Below are 25,092 nucleotides of genomic sequence, written 5' to 3' on the forward strand. Positions count from 1 at the left end.
ATGAATGGGAAATGCCTGACCTAGATGGACCAGGGGTAAGGGCTTTCCAGCAGAGGGGACCATGTGGGTAGTGAGGTGTGAACACTCAACAGGGTAGGGAGTGTGGAGAGAATTGTAAGAAGTAGTATGGTTCACATTTGGGAGTCGGGTTGGGGAGATGAGGCTGCAGAGCTGGGCAGAGCCCAGCTGGTGCCACGCCCTGGGATTCAAGATGCAGGGCAGAAGGGAGCTGCAGGGTTAGGTGGACATTTTTGCGGAGTCATCCTGATGGCACTATGGAAGCGGGATTGGAGGGGAGCAAGGTAGGCAGGAAGATGATAGCAAGTGTCAATGTGAGAGGTGATGAGGGCATGGACTGTGGGAAAAGGATGATTTGCTGAAGCTTTTATAAAGAAATCAATAGGATTTCAAGACTTGCTAGATGTGGGGAGTGGAAGAGTGGGAGGCATCTACTCCCTTTTCTGGCCTGATTTAGTAGCAAAAAGCAGTGCCACAAATATCTAAAAATAGGCAGAGTAGAATGGGGTGTCTGTGAAAACTCTATGGCAGTTGCGTGGGAGGGGGTGCCTTGCAAATATCATTGGGTGATAGTCCCTCACGGTGAATGTTTTCTGGTTGAGTGAGTTATCCCTTTGTCCCCTCTGGCCAGGGCTCCAGGAGGCAGTGCTCCCCGTTAGATCAGCCTTCCCATGGCACCCATTAGCATTTATCAGTCCCAAAGGAAGATTTCTGAGATCTCAGCCGGCAGAGTCTTCTAGAGCAGGGGAACCCTCTCCTGGCTCCACCCTCCCCTAGGGAAAGTCAACTTTGAGGGGAGGTGGGAAGGGCTGTGTGAGCCTCTTGGCCCTTCACGTGGTCCCCCGAGGGGAGACCGTACTGTGGCTTCCTCCTTCCTGCCCAGTGTGGTTGCCCGTTGATGGCTTTGCAAGGAAGAGGCTGGAATGTGGCTGACTTGGCATTTCCCAGCCGCACCCGCACAGCTGGCGGGGCCTGGACCCGACTCCAGACGGGGCTCAGTTGGTCTGCTTGGCTTGGCTAGTGCCTCCAGGCAGTCCCGCCTTACCTTCTCTAAAACTGCTTAGGACAGCAGAACTGGGCCCAAGATCTTGGCCAAAGCAGGTTTCCTTGTGGTAAGCGGAGCTGGCTCTCCAGCTGTGCGTTGCAGCCAAGGCCTGGCGAGGCTGAGGCTGCAGAAGCAAAACTGAAAGTGCTGTGGGAGAAGGGTGGCCTGTGTCACCTCTGAAACTGGGAGAAGGCTCCGTGGGGCCAGTTTGGGGAGGAACTTGGCTCTAGTGGGTTTCCTCATCCTGGAGGCAGAAGTCAACAGGACAGCCACAAAAACAGCCCAGAGGTAGGGCAGACACTAGCATTGTCTGGCTCATGTTGTCTGAACCATAGTCTTCTAAAATCTGGAATTTGGTATCATTTGGGTGTGTCTTTTCATACCATATCCAAGGAAACTTGGATATTTTACCTACCTAGTGAGCCCTTTTAGTAGAAGTAGAACTTTACCCGTGGAGAAGTCTGCAGTGTGGACAAGTGAGTGCTGTTACGCTGATCCTGCGGAGCCCTTGCTCCCTCTTACTTAGGTCCCCAGCCTTTGCCTGATGAGCAGCTTTGAATCCAGCAGTCCTAACCTCCAGGAATATATGTGTGCTCATGTGAGACAGGTTGGGAGCCTGAGGCCGGTGTAAGCCTGGAACTGGGAGGGGAAGGGGCAAGGCTTTGGGCTTTCTTGGGCTATGGCTTTGTGGTTGAGGGGGTCTAACTGTGATGGAAAGTCTCCAGCAAAGACTGCTCGAGAGATTCCTGAAGCTCTGGGGGAGGCCTCCCTGCTCCATGTCTATCCAGCACTCCCCCAGGAAAAATCTCAGATTCTGTTCAGTTAACAGAGGCCTCCTGGGTCTTCTTTTGCACACACTTACTGCTATGCCAGGACTCTTGCTGGATCTCAGTCTTAGCCAAGAGCTTGTACAAAGCATAGTGGGTACCTGCTGTCAACCTCATCTGTGACTTAAGGCTGTTGCCAGGTCAGAAACTTGATTTACAGAGTTTTTAAATCCATTGCCTTCAATAGTTTTGTTGGAAGTAGGGAAACTATCCCCAAACCCCTCCAGCTGCTGTCTTTTGTCTCACTCCATCTTCTTTAAGCATCTTCTTCTTGGGCCATGGCTAGAGCCTCCATTCCTCTAGATCAAGGGTTTTGTTTGTTTGTTTGTTTGTTTTTTGTCTTTTTTTTCTTTTTAACCTGAGTCTATGGACTTTGAATGGGATTTAGGGAGTCCATTAATCTCCTAAAATCTGCAGACTTCTTTGTGTATGTCCATTTCTCTAGAGAGAGAGCTCATATCTTTGTGTAGGCTCTCAGAGGGTTCATAATCCCTCATGGACTCAAAGCTGAAAATTTCTGCTATTAATGTAGTTGGAGTTTGGCCTGGCCAAAGTGTTGAATTCCAAAGATGACCCTAGGGCTACCCAGCTTACAGGTAGAGGTAGGGCTCTCTTACTTGGGAGTTTGGGGGTTGTTTTGGCAGCCAAAGGAGTTCAGAAGCAGAGAGTATCATGCTAGCTGGGAAGGAGGGAGGAAGGCAGCAGGACCCTTGGGCCTCACAGGGCAGGCTGTGGGTCATGGCAGTGTTAGACGGAGCCCAGAGGCACTCCTTGGAGGGGCTCAGAGGATCTCTCCTGAGGAAGTGAACGCTGCACATCTCCACCCTGGCTGGGAGCCAGGCGGGGTGGGGGGCAGCAATCAGAAGCTGTGGCTGCCCTGCACTGGGAGGTCTTGGTGGGAGTGAAGAGGGTCAAAATGTTGTTCTTCTGGCAAGGAGATGTCAAGAAGGGAAAATCAGAAGAAAGGCAGGGAAAGGGGCAGGAGCCAGATGATGGTCACTCTCAGGCATGTAAGGAAACTCTTGGAGGTTGTAAAGTCAGAAGAAGAACTGCTTCTTGCTGCAAAACAGCGCAAAGGAGGGTGGCAGAGCTCTATCAGTGGAGTTGCTGAAAGCTGGACAGGCGGGAGCCCCAGAAACACGTGTTGGAGGGAGCGCGCCTCCCCTGGCAGGGCCTCTGGGTGGGATGACCTCATCCCTTCCCGTCTCAGTGACTGAGGCTTTATTATTCCAGCCTCTAGGTAGACATTACGCTATACTGAGCCTAAAGGTTAAAGGAAGAGCTGCCTTTGCCTTGGAACCCTCATGGCTCCTGGCGAGGGGCTGAGTGGGAAGGTCCCTGACTGCCTCCCCCATTGCCTGAGAGAACCGAGTTCCTTCCTTAGGGGCCTTCCGTCTCTCCCCCGCAGCCTGTGTCCTCCCTGCTATCTGGGGAAAGGCAGAGACAGGCAGGTCACTCCCCTACCTGCACCAACAGCATTCCAACAGAATTTTCTGCCTTTGCAACTGGTATACACTGCAGGGGCCATCTTAAGAGTGAATATTGCAGGTAAAATAGGGAAAGATGGAAAACCTCAGAATACTGTGTATGCTGGCGGAGACAAAATCTGAGTTTTGCAGTGAATAACTTCATGCCTGTTTCAAAGACCTCCTGAGCCTGGTTTCCATGACAGACTAAGCAGATTTCCTAAGAGTTAGAGGCAGCTGGCAGCTCTCCATGGCCCCCTCACACCTTCCGCCAGGTACTCTCTGAGTTAAACCTGTTAGGATGAGGTCCCCTTGGCAGATCCACTAATTGCGTCCTCCTGGAATCAGTGCAGGATGTCCGGAGTACCTGCCCAAGACTGAAATTCACCTAATTAGGAATAGGCATCTAACAAGGATGGATGACTGGCTGTTTTTCCCCTCCATAATGGAACTTACTTTTCGCTGAACTTGGAGGTTATTTGGGGGGATGGAAGAGGAGGGATTTTGCTGGCTTGTTCACAGGGGAGGGGTCAGAGATTATCTCCCTTCTGGAAAACTCAGCAAACCCCAGAGAAGAGAGGGTGGCATGGCAAGTGCCTTGAATAGTTTTCCCACCAGGAACAGCTTCAGAATGTGCAGACAGGCCTTGGACCCTGGTCTAGGATCCCTGTGGAACAGTGAGCCCTCTGCCCGTCTTTTGACCTCTGGTAGTCATGCACTCTGTCCCAGTGCCCTGCACACTGAGGATGTGAATGTGTGGGACTCCCAACCTCAACCTTATTCTCCTTCCCCTGTGATCAGGGGAAGCTGCACCTGATCACATACACTAGATCACATACACTCAGTGTCAAACCCTGGGAACAGGAGCCATGGGGCTCATGGGGTTCCATTCTCCTGGTTAGTGATCCCAGGAAGCCCCTCTATCATAGACCCATTGTTGGCTTTAAAAATTGTAAATAGTAGTTATCACCCTGACTCCTTTTTGGGAGAAAATAGGACACAGTTAAGTAAATAACGTAGATGGGTAGGCCATTGCATGTAGTTACACATGTAGATGTAGATGTTGGTCTTGTAACCTGATGAGGGGCTGTGTTAGACGTGCTTGTGACTCTACATCTGGACACCAGGAAGTGTTCTTGGTGACTCCAGTCCAGCGTTTCTCAGCAGAATCACCTGGTGATGCTGGTGAATATGTGGTTTCCTGGGTCCGCCCCAGACCCCCTGACTAAAACCTCCGGCTAGAGAGACTCATCCCCAGTAGGTCCAGGCTTTTCCAGTTTTAGAACTTTTGTTTGTGTCTGTCCCAGTTGCTTTCTTCTCTCCGTTCCCACTGCATGGGGTGTCCAGCAGTGATGGACCATGGGAACCTCACACCCCACATTTAGTCGTCATGACTGTTTTCACCTTTTTGGCTCTGTCTACTAGAGACAGTGAGCCACCTGAGGCCAGGGGTGCACCCTCCAGGCCCTGGACTGGCACTGGGTGTACAGTGGGTGCTCACAGCATCTTCCCCACAGTTACATCCACCCCAGGGCACATGTTTACGTGTGATGAGCAGCTGGTCCGCAGTGAGTGCTAGGCAAGGGGAAGGACAGTTTGGATTCCAGCTCTGGTTTATTCAGCAAATTAGATCAAGCCAATTTGTCTTGAGCACCCGTTGTGTACAAGAACATTTCTGGTTTTGGTAGAGGGTGAGGCATGTTTGTGTAATAAGGATTACCCACTTGGGGAGCCCTGAGAAGAGTGGTCCAATCTTGGGATCTGAGTCGGAGAGGATGGCTTGATGCCATCACAGACTGAGCCGCTCTGGGTGGACTTTGGCTTGGAGGAGCTGTTTCTACCTGACCTTCCCGGGGGCAGTCATACCAGGGCTGATGCTTCCTGCAAGAACCTGAGTGGTGTTCTCTGGGGTGGGGGTGTTTGTCCATGGCCCAGGTTCTCAGAGCCCGACCCCAGCCACACCCTGGAGGAGCGGGTGGTGCACTGGTATTTCAGCCAGCTGGACAGCAATAGCAGCAATGACATTAACAAGCGGGAGATGAAGCCCTTCAAGCGCTATGTGAAGAAGAAAGCCAAGCCCAAGAAATGTGCCCGGCGTTTCACTGACTACTGTGACCTGAACAAAGACAAGGTGATTTCACTGCCCGAGCTGAAGGGCTGCCTGGGTGTTAGCAAAGAAGGTGAGTGCTCTCCCCTGTGCTCCTGGCCTTTCAATACTTGCCCCCACCCAGGCATGGGATCAAGGGCTCTCTGATAAATGAGATCCCAGGTACTCATCTGTTCAACAATTATTTGCTGAGAGTGTGCTATGCTTCATGCTAGATGTTTGAGACAGTGGTGGAATTGACTGATAAGGTCCCTATTCTTGCACAGAAAACAGAGCTTAAATAAGCACTCATATGAGCTGTGATTGTGTGATTAAGTGCTGTGAGAGTGTACTAGGGTGGGCCAGGCTACAGTTACAAGTAGATCCATACATCATTGTTTGACAGAGTGGAAAATTTTTCTTTCCCATGTAATAGTTCAGCATGGTCGCAGGTTGTGTGTGTGTGTGTGTGTGTGTGTGTGTGTGTGTGTGTGTAGGGGAAGGAGTAGGGGCAGGGATTGCTCTATGCAGTCACTCTGGGATCCAGGCTGAGAGTGACTCTGCCGTCTTCATCATGTGGTTTCCAAGGTTACTCTGGGGATCATCTCCATCCTCAGTCAACCAGATGGAGTAGACGTGAAGCAGTGCGTGTGAGGGAGTTGTATGGGCCAGCCCTGGAAATGACACACATTCCTGCTCATAATTCATTAGCCAGAACTCATTCACTAGGGAAGGGAACCCAGGAAGAGGACAGCGTGAATTCTGGTGAACACTAATAGGCTCTGTCACAGCAGGGCAAGTGCAGAGCATTGTAGCAACATATATAGGGGCACCCAAGACACTAAGGGACAGACAGCCTTGGAAAAATTTGTGAAGGAAGCGATGCCTAAACCAGGACTCAGCAAACAACGGCCTAAATGCTCAATCTAGTCTGTGGCCTGTTTTTGTACAGCCTGTGAACTAAGAATGATTTTTGCATTTGTAAAGAGCTATACGTTTTTTTGAAAGAAGAATATATAACGGGGACCGTACATGGCCCACAAAGCCTAAAATATTTACTATCTAGTCTCTTGCAGATAAATTTGCCAACCCGTGGTCTAACCCATTACTGGTAACATGAGTGGGAGATGGCCAAGCAGAGAAGTCAGGAGTGGGAAGAGTGTTCTACGCTGAGGCAAACGAGGAGTGAAGCTCTGGAGGCAAGGAAACAGTTTTCAATGAGGTGAAGGATGTTTGTGTGACCGAAATGAATATTTTAACAGATAGGAAGAGCAGGGATGGTGACAAGAGGCAAGGTGAAGTTGGAGAGTTTTTAAATTCAGGTGAAAGAGTTTAGACTTTATAAGGGTAGTGGAAAGCTGTTAAAGGGGTTCAATCAGAGAATTGATAGTATCGGTTTTTCTTAAAAAATTATTCTGGTTTCAGGGTGGGACATGGATTGGAAATGAGCATGACAGGGTCACCCAATAGGAGGCATGGCACAGTCCAGGCTAGAGCGATGGAGGGCCAAGTTATGAAAACGCAGCAGGGTAAGGGGGATGGAGAGAAGTGGGTGATTGGAGATCAAGCTGGTTTATGGGGCAGAGGTAGGTTTGTTCAGCTGCAGGCAGGGCTGCTCACTGAGATGGGCAACATGGAAGGAAGAGCAGGTTAGGTGCAGAGGGATGCAGAGGGAGCCCAAGCGTGGTTTGGACACACTGAGTTGGATGCACATGAAGGATAAGTGACTCTGTAATGCCCGTGAAGGTTTTGAAGATACAGATTTGGGTGATGCTGACTTATTTGAAATGGAAGCTTTGGAAAAGCTGAGATTTCCTAGGGAAAGAGTTTAGCAGAAGACAAAAAGGCATTTTCCTTGTTCCTCAGTTGTCAGAGTAAACCCAAAGAGTAGCATGGGAAATGAATGGGTTCCTATAGGAACCAGGGCTTGGGACCCACCTGCTCCATGGCCGGTTTCTGGCCTTGGTTCTGAGGCTTCCTGGTGTGTGACTTCATCACTCTGGGCATGGCTGTCTGATGCAGATGCTTCTCTGTTCCCATAGTACTCTGAGTCTCCAGGACTCAGCAATGTCATGGTTCAAACCCTGCCTCTGCCCTGGCCTCGCTCTTTCACCACATGCATCTTGAGTGTCCCTTATCCGAAATGCTTGGGACCAGAAGTGTTTGGAACTTTTTGCGATTTTGTAAAATTTTCATTGCACTTACTGGTTGAGCATCCCAAATCCACAAAATTTGAAATACGATATGCTCCAGTGAGCATTTCCTTTGAGCATCATGTCAGCACTTAAGAGGTTTTGGATTTTGGAGCATTTTGGATTTCAGTTCAGTACAAATTACTGAATCATTCTGCATTTCAGTTTCTTCACCTGCTTAATGGGAATAATGCTAGAGTCTATCTCGTAGGACTGTTGTGCTGATTAAATGGACAGTGAGTGAAAGCATTTCCTATAGTGCCTGAGAAATTGAAGTATAACTCAATAGAAGTTCAATATTACTATTCTTCTTCATAAGATGATTGCCTCTCTCAGTAGCACTTACCACACTGTGTTGCAGTTTACTCTTCCGATTACCCCTTGAAGCCAAAAGGATTCTCTCTCTCAATTCCTAACCTCTAGCACAGTACGTGGCACCTGGTAGTTCATTAAGTCCTTGTTAAATGAATGAATAAGTAAAGGAATGAATGGATGAGGGGGTTACCCCTTCCAGTGACATTATGCTCTGACACACTTGGAATTTGTGGTCCTTTCGCAGAGCACAGACAGATGGCCAATGTTGGGAAAAGACCATCCAGTGTTATTGTAGACCCCAGATATACCAGGGGCACTCCTGGGCTGAGTGATGATGCTCTGTACTGACCCTGCCTTTGGCCCCCTTCCTGGGCTGGTAGTTCTGGTCTGCACAGCACATAGAAGCCAAACAATGGCTGAGTGTGGTGAGCTCAGGTTCGCTGAGCTCAGGGACCCCTCCTAACCTTCCTCTGAAGCCTTTCCAGCTGGCATACAGGACCTGACAGAAGCATCCAGAGAACACTGTGAAGTAAAATGTAGATTTAGGGATCCCTGATCACCTGGATGTTCCTCCTCAACCCAGACTCAGCTGTGGACAAGTGTTAGTTTCAGTTATTCTCATAGCTTTGCCCACAGAGGCCCCTGGGGTGCTTTGGAGTGCAACTGTCATTCTTCTTGGCCCAATACACCCTCTTGAACCCCCCACTGCAAAGGTAGGACTGTGGAGACCAGAGAGCTTTGGAATTACTGTTCACCCCTAAACACACTGCCTGATTGAAAGTCTGGCCAGAAAGCCTGTGTCTGTGACATGTCTCTGCATGTATATGCACATGCCTGTTTGTGCATGTCTCCATGGGTAGGCCTGAGTGTGCACCTGTCTGTGTGCATGTCTGTGTCTGTTTGTACAAGGTCTACACTTATGTCTTTAAGTATGGCTATGTGTGTATGTCTGTACATATGTGTGCATGCATTGTGTATATGTCTGTATATGTCTGTGTATGTCTGTGCATGTGTCTGCATATGTGTGTGTATGTGTGTGATGGAGTGAGGGAGGGTAGAACATTGAGATAAGAGGAAGAGGGTATGTAGGATTAATCAGTGGGGTGGGGTGAAGTGGAGGCTGAGTAGACTTAAAGCCTATGCAGAGGCAGAAAGGATTCCTGTGTCCCCACTCTCCATTTCAACACACACCATAGGACACACTGCTCTGGACCCACGCAGCCCAGAGCTAGAAGGCTCTGTGGGTCCTCTAGTCAATTTTTCAGTCTAGGAGTCAAGGTTAGCCCAGAGAGGGGTAGCGATTTGCTCAAGGGTACTTGTGAGGTACCACCACTGCTGGCGCTTAGTCTAGCCTCAGGATTCCTGGGCCAGACTGCTGTCCCCTCCAGGAGAAGGACCCCAGTGTGTTTGAAGATGTTGCCTTGTGTGAGCAGGCCAGTCTTGGTTGCCTGGTGAAGCCAAGGGAGTGGCCAGTGGGGGAGTCTGGGGAAGTGGGGGAGCAGACCAGCCTGGGGGCAGTGTGGGCAGGAGTAGAGGTGTTGCAGGGGGTGAGGGTGCCACCAACAACCTGAGCTGGGAAGCCCAGTTTCTAGGCAGGCAGTACCTGTGGGATGATGGACCACTACTGAGAGGCCCAGGAGCGATGTGGGATACCATGATCAGGCACAAGTTGGGGCTGGAGTAAGAGCAGAGGCCCTGAAGTCAGATGGGGCTGGCTTGATTTTAATCCCAGCTCTGCCACTTACCGGATCTGTAATCCTTGGCAAGTTACCTAAACTCTCTAAGCCTCCGTTTCCCCATTTGCAAAGTGGAGATGATAGTACCTACCACAACGATTTGGTGAGGATGTAACCAGATGGTGCGTGTGAAGAACTTAACATGATTGGTACATAGTGAAGGCACAAAAGAAATTGGTAGCGATAGAGGAGCATGTCCAGGGAGTGAAGGCATGACTTTAAGAACTGCTCCCTCCATCCCTCTGCTCCGTTGGGCGGCAGAAAAGCCCTTGTGGTCGATGGTGTGCAGCGGCTCCGGGAGCAGAGCCAATGCATTGGTCATCCATCCCGTGTTGTGCGGTGCCCTCTGGTGGGCTGTGAGGGGCTTGCACGCTAGGTGAGGGCAGAAGCTGGCTGGGGGAAGGATGCAGAGTTTGGGGACCAGTAGAGTTTTGGGTCCAAGGGACTGAAGTTTTGGAAATTCCACTTGAACACAGATATTTTACCAACCAGACTCCTCCCTGGAGAGCTGAATTCTCTGCATAACATACCTCTTTCTTCACTCTCCCAATTTATAAAGCACCTTCACTGGGATCATTGTCACCGCCCTGTGAGGCAGGTGGGGTGGGGTCCAGTGCCTCCTTTTCTCAGAACTATCAGTTCTTCTTTTGCCTTGTCTGAGGATGCCACCTGCCTGGGGCTCAGGCTTCTTCTCCCCTATCCTCCCTGGTGGCTCAGAGCATCATTCTGGAGGCAGCTAGCTAGGTTGGAATTCGCTTTGCCGCGTGGAAGCTGTGTCATCCTGGGTGGGTTACTTGATATCTCCAAGCCTCAGTTTCATCATCCTAAGATGGAGATAATTGTATCACTCTCAAATAAAGTCGCTCTGAGGATTAACTGATAGGACTTAAGTAACAGGATTAGCACATAAGCCTCTATGAAAAAGAGCTGGTTACAGCTAGCTGTCCATTTTGCTTCACGCATCTCAGCCTGGTGGACAGGAGTGCTGTGCACTTCCTTTTTAGATGTGCTGGCCTTTCTACTCAGCAAAGAGAGAAGCGGCTGCTGGAGGGAGCAGAGGAAAGGTGGGATTTGAAGTCAGCAGCCTGGTTCTGCCACTTCCAACCTGCCTGCCTTGGAGCTGTCACCTTCTTTCAGAGTTCGTGTCCTCCTCTGTAAAACTGGATAAACCGCTATCCACCCTGATATCTACCCCACTCCCGCTCCACCCCATGTCCACTCTTTCTCCAGTTGTAAGGAATATTGGCGTAACAAAGGGGACGTGGAGCTGTGGCTCACATGACCAATGGGTGGGCTTGGGTTCTGCAGCACTGTTCACTCCTCAAAGCCCTTTCTCCTCCTCCATGCATTCAGTGGATCCTCAAGGCAATTCTGTGAGGGAGGCAGAGCAGAAGCCGTGCAGCTGCGGTTCTAGCTCCCAAGTTATAGACCAATCCAGAGAGGTTTGGGGGCGTACACAGAGTCACATGGCCCTAAGCGTCTCAGGGTGGGCCCAGCTCTTGATGTGCTTGCCCCCAGCTCCCTGCTCCTCTACAGGAGACCAGGTCCTGCTGGAGCAGGCATGGAAGTTTCCACAATGGCTCAGCCCCCCATGGGGAGAGGTGGGTGTCAGCAGAATGAGCCTGGGACTTTGTGTAAGTCACTTATCTGCTCCGAGCCACTGCTGGATTCCTTCTACCTCCGATGTTCTGTGACTTGGGGAACCAAGACCTGGGACGGTTCTGCCCAGGTGCATCAGCACCAGAGCCCTTCTTAGTGGATAGCTGAGGGATTGCAAAGAGGTGCCCAGCAGGAGCCAGGCCTTATGGGAAAGGGACTATGCGTGAAGGCGTTGGCCAGTAATAAGTTCACCTGGGCCATAGACACCCACAAAGCAAAAAGCAGGGCCAAACAAACTCTTTGCTCTTTATTCTGGGGGCCAGAGGGGACAGGGAGCCAGGATACGGGAGAAGGTGCCAGTTCTCTGGGTCAAGGCCACTCAGTGTCACATGTTCCTGGTTTGTTGCAGATGGTAGCCTTGGTACAGTTTCCCCCAGGGAGAACGAGCAGGCATGAACCCGCTCAGTAAGTTGCCCGTTTCTGGGATCGCCAGGGGTGGAGGGATTGGCCAGGTGACTTAGGTTCCCATTTTCAAGTTGTTTGCTGAGGACACGGGAGAAATATTGGGTCAGTGCCCAGGGGATTCTGCCATCCCCACCTGTAAACAAACCCCTGCTGTTTCCACCCCAGCCCCAAGCTGAAAGGCTGGCATGTGAGAGTAGAGTGATTTGAACAGAGTGCACACCCTGCAACCCACACTTCCTAGACAAAGCCTCGTTCTCTCCAATGCCAGACTTATTTCGGTTGCCGTGGTGGTACCTCAAAGTGGCAAAGGACAGGCTGGTAAAAGATGCTCATCTGCAAGTCCAGTTGACCTGTGCCCCACCTAGTCTCAGAGCTGACAGCAGGTGGAAAAGCCGCACTTGTGGGGAAATTGATGGACATAGTTGGATTTCTCACAATGTTTTTGTTTTTGCTTTTTGCATTCTCCTTCCTCCTCTCAGTAGGACGCCTCGTCTAAGGAGCAGAAAGCCCAAGAGCAGGTGGAGAGTCCAGGGAGGCAGGATGGACCACCAGACACCCAACCTTCAGCATTGCCCATGGCCTGGCCACGTCCCATGTAACATAAGTGGTGCCCACCATGTTTGCACTTTTAATAACTCTTATTTGCATGTTTTGTTTTTGGTTTCATTTTAAAACACCAATATCTAATACCACAGTGGGAAAAGGAAAGGGAAGAAAGACTTTATTCTCTCTCTTATTGTAAGTTTTTGGATCTGCTACTGACAACTTTTAGGGGGGTTTGGGGGGGGTGGGGAGGGTGTTGTTGGGGCTGAGAAGAAAGAGATTTATATGCTGTATATAAATATATATGTAAATTGTATAGTTCTTTTGTACAGGCATTGGCATTGCTGTTTGTTTATTTCTCTTCCTCTCCCTGCTGGGGGTGGTGGGCGCTCTGGACACATAGTCCAGCTTTCTAAAACCCAGGACTCTATCCTGGGCCTACTAAACTTCTGTCTGGAGACTGACCTTTGTGTATAAAGACGGGAGTCCTGCAATCATACTGCGGACTCCACAAGTTCTCTTCTGGTGGGAGGACTATATTGTCCCATGCCATTAGTTGTCAAAATTGACAAGTCACTTGTCTCTGGGCCTTGTCCAGGAAGGTTGGGCTAAGGAGAGATGGAAACTGCCCTTGGAGAGGAAGGGAGTCCAGATCCCACAGATAGCCCGCACAGGTAGCGGCTCTCACAGAGTCCATACGTTCCTGCTCTCCACATCCCCAGAGGGCCCAGCGTTGGTGGGTACACCAGTATCTTACTGACCCTCTGAGCAAGTTATCCACAAAGGATTGGCATTACGTCACTCAAAACGTTTTCATCCATGCTTAGCATCTACTCTGTATAAAGCATAAGAGGGGAGGCAAAGAAGAAAAAGACACACAACAGGGCCTTTTAAAAAGTAGGTGTTTGATATCTAAGCAGGGGAGGGGACAGGACAGAATGCCTGCACTGAGGGGTGTGGCACCAACAGGGAAACTCTTCACCTCCCTGCAGATCTACCAGTGAGGCTCCCAGAGACGCAGCTGTCTCAGTGCCAGGGGCAGATTGGGTATGACCTCTCCTCTCCTCCATCTCCTGCTGTTGTCCCAGTGACTGTCACAGGCCTGGGTGGGTGGGTTGGGGGAGGTGCCAATCACCTTGTTGGTAACACTAAACTTGTTTTGTTGGTTTTTAAAAATCCCAGTACTGAGGTTCTTCCTGTTCCTTCAAGTTTTCTTAGGGGCTTCCAGGCTTTAAGCTAATTCCAGAAGTAAAACTGATGTTGGGTGTCCTATTCTGCCTCCGTCAGAAGGGCCGGGATGATAACCCGGCTACGGGGAAATCCCGGCCCAGCTTTCCGCAGGCTTCACAGGCGTCTTCCCGGGATTCCAGGATGGGCTGCCCAGCCTTCTGGTCCGAGGCGCAGCTCCCTCTGCCCAGGTGCTGTGCCTATTCGAGTGGCCTTCAGGCAGAGCAACAAGTGACCCTTAGCACCCCTTCCCATAAGCAGCTGTGGTGACAGTGAGGGAGGTTGGGTAGCCCTGGACTGGTGCCCTCCTCAGATCACCCTTGCAAATCTGGCCTCATCTTGTATTTCAACCCAATATCCCTATAAGTATCTCCACCTTGGCAGACTGTGTATCCCGTTCCGGGTCTGGAAGGCATGGGCACCACAAGCACTGTCCCTGTGGGAGGAACTTTCTCAGGACAGGATCTGATGGGGTCTTGGGCTAAAGGAGGTCCCTGCTATCCTGGAGACAGTCCTAGAGGTTGTCTTAGGAATGACTGGTGGCCCCGCCCCAACGTGGGAAGGTGGGAAGGAAGTCTTCTCTCATTAGCCCCAGTGAGAGAACTCAACCTGCTGGAGCTGAATGGGCCTTGCATGAGACCCTGGCCCCACTTTCAGGCTTGGAGGAAGCATGTGCACGTGGAGACGGCGCCTGCCTGTAGATGTTTGGATCTTCGAGATCTCCCCAGGCATCTTGTCTCCCACAGGATCATGTGTGTAGGCAGTGTTGTGTGGTTTTCCTTTGTGAAGGAGAGAGGGAAACTATTTGTAGCTTGTTTTATAAAAAATAAAAATGGATAAACCTTGGTGGCTGTTGCCTCTTTCTTTGGGTGGCTTCCTTTAATGAAAAGGCTTTACTTCCTAGAAAGCTTAGTTCATTTCCCTGGCCTGGGTGCTCTCCACTTCCATCCAAGGACATCTGAGGTGCTGCCAATGATGAACCTAGTAGGGGACCTGGAAGTGGCCACCGGGCGGTACTGCACTTAGGGGACTCCCTTGCTGACGGTGTTTGTGCACTCTCTGTAATTGTTCCTCTTACCTCCACCCACATATACCTGCCCCACGGGATGCCCCTCCCTGACTGCCATTCCCTTCTCCTCGCTGTAATGTAGGGGATGTTGCTGGCAGAGCTTTGGGGGCAGGGCTGGGGGAGGGGCCTATTCCATGGCTTCAGGCTGTTGGAAGTGAGTACATTGCCATCATTCAGAAGACAAGACACTAGGCTGAGAGGTAGCCTTAGATGGGGAGCAGACCCCCAGTGGAGTTTTTCAGTCTGTGCCCCAGTTTTGTGGGGTATCTATTCTGGCTGAGGCTGCAGGTCTGGTTTGCAGAGCTGGAGAACTCCTGAACAAGGATTGGCAGCAGGGGTGGAGGCTCTAGGTTTTCTCCAGCATGACCAGATTCTTTGCCTTTTTCCCTCTCTGCACACACAGTTGTCCCTGGAAATGACCTTGAGAACCTTCAGATTCCTTGTGCCACACTCTGCCCCTTTGTCTTTTCAGGTGAACGGAAGATAATTCCCCTTGTAAAACTCCTCCAGCCTTTTCTCTAGTTAAGCTTTCTTGGGACAGGGTCTACACCCTGAATATGGTCATGCAGGCCCCTCCTAGTCCAGGGCTGGTCCTTCGTTGCAGCTCAGAAAAGAGGACAGGTGGTTCACGGCACGCTTACCATGTGCCAGACATTGCCTACTGCGTATACAGGCCCTGTCATACGTGTGTAATACAACAACCCAGTGACTCTTGTTCCTATTTCTCAAGTGTGGACCCAGACTCAAGAGTTCAGTGACTTGCTGGGGTCACCCAACTGGAAAGGCGGAGCAGGAATTATCCTTAGATTTTCTGACTCCAGGCCTGGAGCTCTGCCTACTCCTCGGCTACCTTCCTTGAAGGGTTAGAACTGTAACCATCTCCTTCCTGTCCAGCTTGGGCCCTGGTGGGAGTTCCATCCAGCAGTAAGTGCATTTTTTCCCCAGAACAGTTAAGGTCTTATTAAAAGCCACCACTTTGCTGAAGCCTGTACAGGCTTTGGGGATTTGGGGAAGAGAAATAAGGCAGGCACTTGTTCCTGCAGGGAGGTACTTATCCCTCACTGGGAGCTTTGGGGTTGACCTTGCCTCCAGCAGAGATCCCCAGCCTGGCATGGGAAGGGGCAGGTCTGAGCTCACACTTGACTGCAGGGCAAGCTGCAAGCCCCTTCTGCCTTCCCCTGCATTCACAAGGACAGTAGGACCAAGAGTCAAGGAAAAGTGCATCTATCCTGTTTCTTCCTCCACCTGGAGATTCGTGAGCTATGCTCAGCCTCTATGGGGTGGGGAAGACTGGGGACATTTTTAGACAGGATGCTGAGAAGTAATTCCCGCTGGGGCCAGGCATCTTTTCAGGGGTGCTGTGATGCCAACAAAGAAGGGGCCCCAGGCCCATCCTTACTCCTGGTCCCCAAAAGGATCCAAGTGGGATGGGAAGCTGGTAGCACCAACCCCCTTGTAGATTAACAACAACAACAAAACATCAAAAAATAAAAAAAGCAAAACAACAACAACAAAACCAAAAACCAAAAACTAAAAAACCAAACAAAAACTAAAAAAAAAAAAACCCTAGATCGCCAGGCTGTTCATCTGGCCATTTACCCCCAAGTTCCTGAATGACCTGCAAGGCCACAGTTGGGCCCGGCAAGGAGGCTGAAGACTTCCCAGGCACCCTGACCTTCTGGTCTGTGGCGTTAGGCCTGTTTCTGCTACACAGGTGGAAATAGGTGAAGCTTGATCTTTCCATGCAGCACTGCCGAAGCAAGCTCTCAACCCTAGGGTCTGGATCAACATTCCACTTTGTGTGCCTTTCATGAGTTGATAAGGAAAAGGGCCATTACCTTGGTTCCATGCCTGCCTACTCCTGCAAGTGTCTGTGCTACTTATGGGACACAAGTCTCTCTTGTCATTTTTTGTCAAGTCTTGGTGGGGCACTCTGGCCAATTCCTTCTATTCTTCTATGCCACCCGTAGATGGCTGCTCCCTCTCCCGCTCTGCACTGCCTCTTTTTCCTCTGTCAGGATGCACTCTGTGAAGGCTGTCTTGCCCGTATCCTCCTAGCCAGAGCACTAACTCTAGCTACTGGTCGATGGTCCTGTATGTGGCACCCCAGACCAGACCTGTCTACAAGTTCAGGGCAACCCTGAGAATTCACACACTTGATGGTCACATACACTGCATACTTGGATGTGGTCTCTCCACATGATGATGGACACCTTGCTCAACTGCTCATAAGACTCAGTCAGGAGAGACCAGTATAAGCCGCAGTAAAGACACCCTTCCCAACCTCTCTGGCTCAGAACAGAAAGGTGTTTTTCTCACTGCTGCAACACAGCAGTGAGATGAGGGTAATGTACTCAGCGCGGTGCCTGGTACAAAGCTGCAGCTCACTATCTGTCAGTCATCCTCCTCCTCCTTCTTTTTATCATCAGTGAGTGTTGGCACTGGGAGGAGCCTGAACAATCACCTATTCTAATGGTTATACGTGAAAAATCTAAAATCTCAATAGATAGGTGAAGTGGCCATCTCCAGGTCAAACACTTAGCTTGTGATGGAACCAGAATTAGAATTCACTTCTGTCAACTCCTGATTTAGCATTCTTAATAGCGATTATTTTGCTACACATTTAAAGAGGCATATGGCATATATAAATGGAAAATTCCATTAAATTATGGAAAGAAGTGTGTCTACTGAGATGTTGAGTAGCTCACTGTATCAGATTCTAAAAAGTGAGTTGTTTAGGGAAAGGTATAATGAAATATACCTGATAAGGCAGTGAAATGAGGTAGAGATAGCCTGATGGGATGCACGTGCCATTGCAAAAAGTATTATGATGCGGGTTGCATGATGGAGCTCTAACTTCTAGAGGAGAGCTAAAAATGGAGGAACAGATTAATAGCAGCGAAATCACACGGTCTGGCAGGAAAGGCAGGGCCAGTGGAGAGAGCACCTACTACAGGAGTCTTCAGCCTGGTTTTGCTATGAACTAGCTGTGTGTGTCCTTGAGCCATTGACTTCACCTCTCTGGGTCTCCTCAGTGTTTTTGCCCGGGAGTTCTCACTGTATGTCAGACATTTTGCTAAGCCTGTTACCTCATGAAATCATTGCAACAACTCTGTATGGTGTGCAGAAATCTCCTGCCTGCCCCTCTGGAGCCATTCTTTCCCCATTCTTCACCTGCTGTTGCTCTGCCTGGGGGACTAACTTTTATGCATGGCATCAATGGAGTTCTTGTGCTCTCTGGATGACCAGGAGTCCAGTGGGAGATGGGAGAGTTGGAGGGGAGGGAAGACAGGGTGTTATTCCTTATAAGGTTGCCTTGAGCTGGCTGTTTTTTGACTGAAAGATATCACTCCTTTCTAAGAGGCCTATCTACCTGATTCTCTCTCCTTCTCAGTTCCTGAAACCTCTCCTCCCCTGCCACTTGGGCCTAGGAGGAAGCAAACTCGTAAAGTGGAACTCTGGGTTTGGGTTGGTCATCAGCAGCTCAAGGATAACTTCCTTGATGAGGGCAAATAGGACCCAGGTAGTTCACGGTAAAGGGTGGCATAATGAATACTCAAATTATCACTGAATGGGGTAGTGAATAAAGTGGAGGGCAAGGTGCTGGGAGATCAAGCAGTTCTAACACTTTGTTACTAGGGCAATTGCAGTATTTTCAAAAATTATGGCATCACCTGATTCTTTGCATGACCCTAGAGAACATACATGGGGAAAAAGACAAATTAAAAGCTATGAATATGCACAGGGAGAACTGGAAGTCCTCCCAGGAAACTTTAAAGGAGTCCCTCCTCTCCTACAGCTGCAGGGACCATAGGGATATGGACCAAACCCAAGTTGCAGCATTAATTAAATGCCGGACCCCATCAGGACTCTTCAGGTCATGAGTAGGGAAGGAGTAACACCAAATAACATATGACTTAACCTACCCATGTAGAACTGGGTACCTTTCCCAATAAATTATATAATTGAACTTGCTCAGAAATATTCCATTATAAAATGGAAATAGTATGTATATAGGGAAAACAGCCCATTCATGTGCAGAAAGCACCAGTAACCCACACAAACAGGCAATTTTGACTCCTGTGGTAACTCCAGGTAACAGCTTTGCTGCCTTTCCCTCAACCATATGTTGACCTCATGGCGAATTCCCTGTGACCAGTGAATAAATGAGAAAAAAGCATGAACCTATTTCTGCACAGTATGCCAGCATCAGCCAGAAGCGGACAGCGTCGTCTGTAACCTTACTCACAGGAGACCATCAAAGACTGTGGTGGATGGAAATTTTCCCAGTGGACAGAACTTCAGGCAGTACATTGAACTGTCCACTTGGGCCTGAATCATGGATCTACACCAACTCATGCAGTAGATGATGGGTGACTGGCTCACTGAGGACTTGAAGCTAATTGGTGGCAAGAAAAATTAGGAATTTAGGAATTCCGTGTATGGAATGGGCCCCGTAGTGTGAAGATATGGTGCCCCATACAAATGCCTATCAGAGAGCAACCATGGTGGTAGACGTTCTCCATACGACTCATGCTGTTATGAGTCATGACTTATGCTTTGATTAATATTAGTTGGCCCATGACTTATGCTTTCATTAATATTAGTTGGCCCCTCTCTCTAGCCACCCTAATGCTGGCTCAGTGGATCCATGAACAAAATGGCATGTCAACAGGGATGGAGGCCGTACTTGGACTCAACAGCATGGCTGTCCTCTCACCAAGGCCCATTTGGTTACTGCCACTGATGAGTGTATGACCTGCTCACAGCAGAAGCAACTGATGAGCCATTGACGTGGCAATATCTCCCAGAAAGGCCAGCGGGTTATATGGTGTCAGATTGATTTCCTTGGACAATCGCCATTATAGAAAATGTAGCAGTCAGTCTTCACAGAGGATAGACTCATATTCTGGGTATGAATTTGCCTTTCTTGCCCATTGTGTTTTTACTAGGGTGTCCGTTTATGGACTTTGAATGTTTTATCCATTGCAATGATATCTTTCACAACATTGTCTGACCAGGGTCACTGGTCTTACCACTTTTCCCATTACCCAAAGGTGGAATGACCTGGTTCAGGCTCAATTACAGCATCAGCTAGAAGATAATACCTTGTGATATTAAGATGCTATCATACTGAATGCAGTATATGCTGTAATTGGGGGCCAATATCTAGTGCTATCTACCCATAGAAGGGATCATAGTTCTGGACACTAAGGGGTAGAGATGGGTGATGCCTCTCATTATTATGCCTAATAACCCACTTGAAGAATCTTACTTTCTGTTTCTATAGTTTTGGTCTCAGCAGGTTTGGAAGTCCCCATGACCAATGGAGAAATGGTTGCACCAAAGAAGACTTCTGGTTCTGATGAATTAGAAGTAGATACTGCCTCCTAGTGATTTTGGGTTCACTGAACTGGTGAGGTGAATGTCCTAATTACCTGGGGGAAATCAGGTTGCTGTTGCATAATGAGAATACGAAGGACTGGGTTTGCAATGTGGGAATTCTATCTGATGTACCTTTTCATACTCCCTTGCCCAAAAGTACTGGTCAACTGAAAACTGAGCAGCATGCCAAGAATTCAAATCTTGTGGGAATGAAAGTTTGGGTTATCCGACCAAGGAAAGAACCTCATCTAACTGAGATGTTGGCTAAGAGTAAAAGGAATGGAATGGCTGGAAAATATGGCAGCACGACAGAGTAGAAGGTGCATGTAGACAGTCCATCTCTTACTAACTCTGTAAGACACAATATTTTAGGGTGACCAACTGTCCCAGTTTTCCAGGACTGAGGGATTTCCTAGGACACAGAACTTTCAGTGGTAAAACCAGAAAAGTCCTAGGCAAACCAGATAAGTTATCCTATTTACGATCTGTGCTTTCTTCTTCACTACCCTGGCAGTAAATAATAACTGTCTTACCTACCCAACAGGTGCATGTGAAGATAATGGCCAATCTAGATATTAAGCCCAGCTCTGCCACTTACTTGTGGAATGACCTTGGACAGATGACATTACTTCTCACAAAGCTTCACTCTCTTCTTCAGGCCCACCATTACCTGACTTACTTATTAGCATTAATGAACTCCTTTGGCCTGCTGCCTCTTCCATGTCACCCTTTCTTTGACACCAAACATGTCTGCCTCTCTTCTCCACTGTGTCTAGAGGCTCACCTGACTTGGAGGTGCTGGTGTCCCTTGACCATCTCTCCAAATCTTAATACTCAAGTTTAACATTTCTAGGGTGTATGGAAGGTGCTAAACACTGTGGCAATTGACTTGAGAATGGTTTGTTTAATTGTTGCAAAACTGTATTTTTGGATTAGGGAAACTGAAGCTCAGGGAGGCAGTCAATTGTTTAAAATTCCACAAGAGGTAAAAATAGTAGATCTGGGCTTCAAACCCCACAGAACACTGGAGACAAGCATCAACATGCAAAGGCCAAAATGCAATACTTCAAGCCTTGATCCATAGCAGGTGTCATGTGTACAAACGGCCTCAGGACCGGACTAGTCACATGAATAAGAGACATGGGTTGGGTAAGAACTCTAGTAAACTGAGAGAGTAAACACTGTGTACGTAGATAGGGTGGCCACTTAGCAGTTCCACTGGAGTTGTGGCCTCATAAGAATGCCCACCCAGTGTGGCCAGAGAATCCAGATTTTTACACAACATGTTTCTGTTTTAAAACATTGACAACTATTCCAGCTTTGAAAAAGCACTGTAGGAATCAAACACATCAAGTCTGCTGGCCACCAGGTTTTAACGCCTGCCCCATAGTCATGGAAGGAGAAATTGATTGAGTAAGGACTCAGTCAGAGGTGATGATCATAGCAAAACAAAAACAAAAACAAAAACAAAAACAAACAAACAAAAGAAACAACAGTTATCATGCACTGTAGAAGCAATCCCACTGATGTAATTTGCAGTTTGTAAAGATGACAGAATGACAACCACTCCCATTGTGTTTTTGCTGAGGTAGAAGCTAGAAAGAACTTGAGAAACAGCAGAAAGGACTAAGATTAGAAATCAGAATCTAAAGATTTGAGGTACCAGAATAGTTTACCTTGGGCTACACCTCCTTTCCAGATTTTTAAGAAAGAATGATGCAATCCCATTTCTGGGAATATATTCAAAGCAAATGAAATCAGCATCTCAAAGAGGTATCTGTATATGCATGTTCAATGCGGCATTCTTCAGAATAGCCAAGATGTGGAAATAACCCAATTGTCTGTCGACAGATGAATGAGTAGAGAAGTTGTAGTGTGTGTGTGTGTGTGTGTGTGTGTATGTGTATATGCACACACACACAATATGCATATAATGGAGTATTAATTGGCCTTAAAAAAGAAAGAAATTCTGCCACTTGTGACAACATGGATGAAGCTGTAAGACATTATGCTACGTGAAATACGCCAGGCACAGAAAACACAACTACGGCATGATTTCACTTATACGTGGAATCTACAAAAGTTGGAACTCATAGACACAGAGTGTAGAAGGGTGGCTATCAGGGGATGGGTGGGGGAGAGAGGAAGCTGTTGCTCAAAGAGTACACACCTGCGGTTATAAGAGGAACAAGTTCTGGAGACCTAATGTCCAGCACGGTGACTATAGTTGATGACAATGTATTGAGTACTTGAAATTTGCTAAGAGAATAGATCCTAAGTATTCGCATCACAAAAAAGGGCAACTATATGAGGTGACAGATATGCTAACCAGTTTGATTGTGGTGACCATTCCACAAAGTAAACAAATACCAAAACAGCATATTGTAGACCTCAAATATATATAATTTTTATTTGTTCATTACACTTCAGTAAAACTGTAAGAAAAAAGAAAAGAAAGAATAAGTTTACTAGTAAAGGCTGATCTTAGTTTTCATAAAGTCAGTTTGACTTCCCCTCCCCTTTGTTCCTTCCTGAAAATGCCATAAATGCCATATGACACACCAACCAGGGCCGTGTTCCAGGAGTCTTTTTTGGATTCACTTTGCCAAGAAGATGTCTTTTGAATCACCCCCTCCCTGGGGCCAGATGACACTCCATCAAAAATTGTAATCAGGCTACTTAATCCAAATCACTTTGTCACAGCTAAATTTCTCTTTTGGAAATTTCCATCAGTCTGCCCTTGGCTTTTACTGGCACATCGACCATTCAGGTGCCCCCAGAAGAAGTGCCTCACTTAGTAAGAATGGAGACAAAGGAGAGGAGGAGGGAACTGTGGTAGGGTGAGAGAACCAGTTGCTGACTGGCTTCTCTCGCCTTCCCTCCCCGGACCCTGGCTGCCTCTCTAGGAAACTCTCTCTCGCTGGCTAGATCCAGCTTCCTCTAAGTCTCATTCTTTGTTCTGGTGTTTGTCGCAAGGGCCATAATATTCTGGAAAGAGCTTGAATTTGGAATCAGAAGACCTGTGTTTGTGTCTGCCTCTTACTGTCTGCATTCTCCTGGGAAATCATCTAACCTCTCAGAACTTCGTTGATAAAATAAGAGTATCTACCACTTGTGGTTCTTATCAGACTCAAACACATGTATATGAAAGGTTTTTTGTAAACCACGAAAATCCACATAGACATAGGTCAGATTGCTCTTGGCCATCGATAGTAAAAATATCTATCTTTAATCACAAAGGGGAGTGTGGCAGAAGCAAACATTCAAACACATTTCATCCTTTTGCAGTATAGAATGGTCAATGGGAAGTGGCTGCCCTGACAAGAATAATATCTCCTAGTCCCTGTTGCATGTGAGTAGGTTGAAGTGACCAACTTTTACTAATAAAAGAATATGAGTGAAAGTAATGAGTACTACTTCAAAACCAAGGTAGTCAGAAGTGTGTGTGTGGGCTTTTTCTAATTTTTGTTCCATCTACTGCTAGATGAAGAACACTCCAGGGCCCCAGAGGCTGACAGAGTTACAAAATAGAAGGAAACTGAGTCCCTGAATCATCACATGGATGAAAGCCACCTGCAAGAACATCTTTATTGGATTATTACAGGAGTGAGAAATAAAATTTTATCTTGCTAAGGCATTGAAATATTGGGGTTTATTTATTACAGCAGCTAACATTGCCCTAATGATAAATGAGCCAAAGAGGTGGGCGTGTTGTGGCTATCAGTAAGAAGTGCTGAAAATGAACACGTGCACAATGGCTAACAACATCTTCTTCATATTGACTAATACACAGGCCATAGGGCCAAGGAGTTGCAAAGGGGCATCTGCAATGGTGTGTCAATTAAGGTAGTCAGGCAGTTTGAGTGTGTGCATGCACGTGTGCATGCATGTGTGCACATGCACACACACACTGCTTTTGTATATATTCTAGGACCACAATATTAAAGCTAGAAGTAATTGGCTTCAGAGGTCTTTTATGAAAACCTCACTTATAGTTCAGGAAATTGTGATCCAGAGAGAAGATGAATCCAAAGAGAAGAGGGATTGTTAGTGGGGGCATCTAAACTAGTACCCAGGGCTTCAGATTCCTGGGATGCGTTCCTCAACTCTCCTCCTATTGTTCATTCCATCTCCTGTTTTGACAAAGCCTAACACCTGGATAACCCAGAAAGGACTCAGAAAATGGTAGTGATGATGGGCACAAATGGATTTTGTGATTTTGTATCTACCATTTAATCTGCTAAAAAACTTTTTTTTTTTTCATTTTTAACTTAGTGGCTGGCAAAAAAAAAAAAAAAAAAAACTGAATGAGGCTTTTAGTCCAACCTCTTTCCCTGACTGCTTTTTGTGCTAATCTGTTACACTCACAAATCCCATTGACATCTCGTTCTCAGCTTCCATGGTAGGAATTGTGTTCCTGATGCTGCTTTCTCAGCCCCATTTTCGGCCATAAGTTTAAGCCCAGGACCCTATTGCAGACAACTTCTAAACCTCAGCAGAGGGCACAGTGGGACCACAGTTAGGATCCACCTACCCTTAGCCTTCCTCTTGACTTCTATCCTAGCCATGCTGACTGCTGCCATTCCATGACTGTGCCATGTCATGCTTTACGCATGTGCCTTTGAATGTGCTGTTCACTTTTTGTCCATCCTTCAATATGAAGCCCCTCACCAAAGTAAATCATGATTTCATCTTCCTTCAAGATCCTACTTACCTGTTACATTCTCTGTGAAGTCTTTCCCAATTCTTCCAGGCTGAGTTAATATTTTCTTCCATTGTGTTCCCATGGCACTCTGTTTAGGTCACTTTTAGAGTGCTCAGGGCATAGGACTGCCATTAGTATTTGCACTTTGGTGTCCACAAGCGTCATAAACCCCTTCCCATCACTTGGCTTTCAGAAGGGGCAATAGTACCTACAATGTGATCATCACCCTCCTCTCCACACCTGGGTTGTTTGTACCAAGAGTGAACATTTGACACAAAACACCCAATCCACAGGCACCCCAACACTGTGACTGCCTTCTACAAAGGATTCTGCCTTCTCAGAATGGCCCTCTGGAGATGGAGAGTTGGCCATATTCTCTCGATTGAGAATTTGCACTCAGAGGAAAAGAGGGAA

At 48.0% G+C, this 25,092-nt stretch overlaps 1 protein-coding gene across 11 annotated transcripts in view; it reads left to right on the top strand.

Annotated features, from left to right (window-relative positions):
• Positions 1-14,365, top strand: part of SMOC1 (SPARC related modular calcium binding 1) — a 150,757-nt gene extending 136,392 nt beyond the window's left edge. For 3 of the 11 annotated variants that reach the window (XM_005561617.4, XM_005561619.4, XM_073997631.1), the window contains 3 exons: positions 5,292-5,536; positions 11,694-11,749; positions 12,229-14,365. In XM_005561617.4, coding sequence (XP_005561674.1) covers positions 5,292-5,536; positions 11,694-11,740 — 292 coding nt within the window. In that variant the 3' untranslated portion in view covers positions 11,741-11,749; positions 12,229-14,365. The remainder of the gene's footprint in view (positions 1-5,291; positions 5,537-11,693; positions 11,750-12,228) is intronic. The other 8 variants (XM_005561618.4, XM_005561620.4, XM_073997632.1 and 5 more) reach the window with 3 other exon arrangements.
• Positions 14,366-25,092: the final 10,727 nt, after the last annotated feature.

Source organism: Macaca fascicularis, chromosome 7 (assembly GCF_037993035.2).
Source record: "Macaca fascicularis isolate 582-1 chromosome 7, T2T-MFA8v1.1".
Classification (NCBI taxonomy): Eukaryota; Metazoa; Chordata; class Mammalia; order Primates; family Cercopithecidae; genus Macaca; species Macaca fascicularis.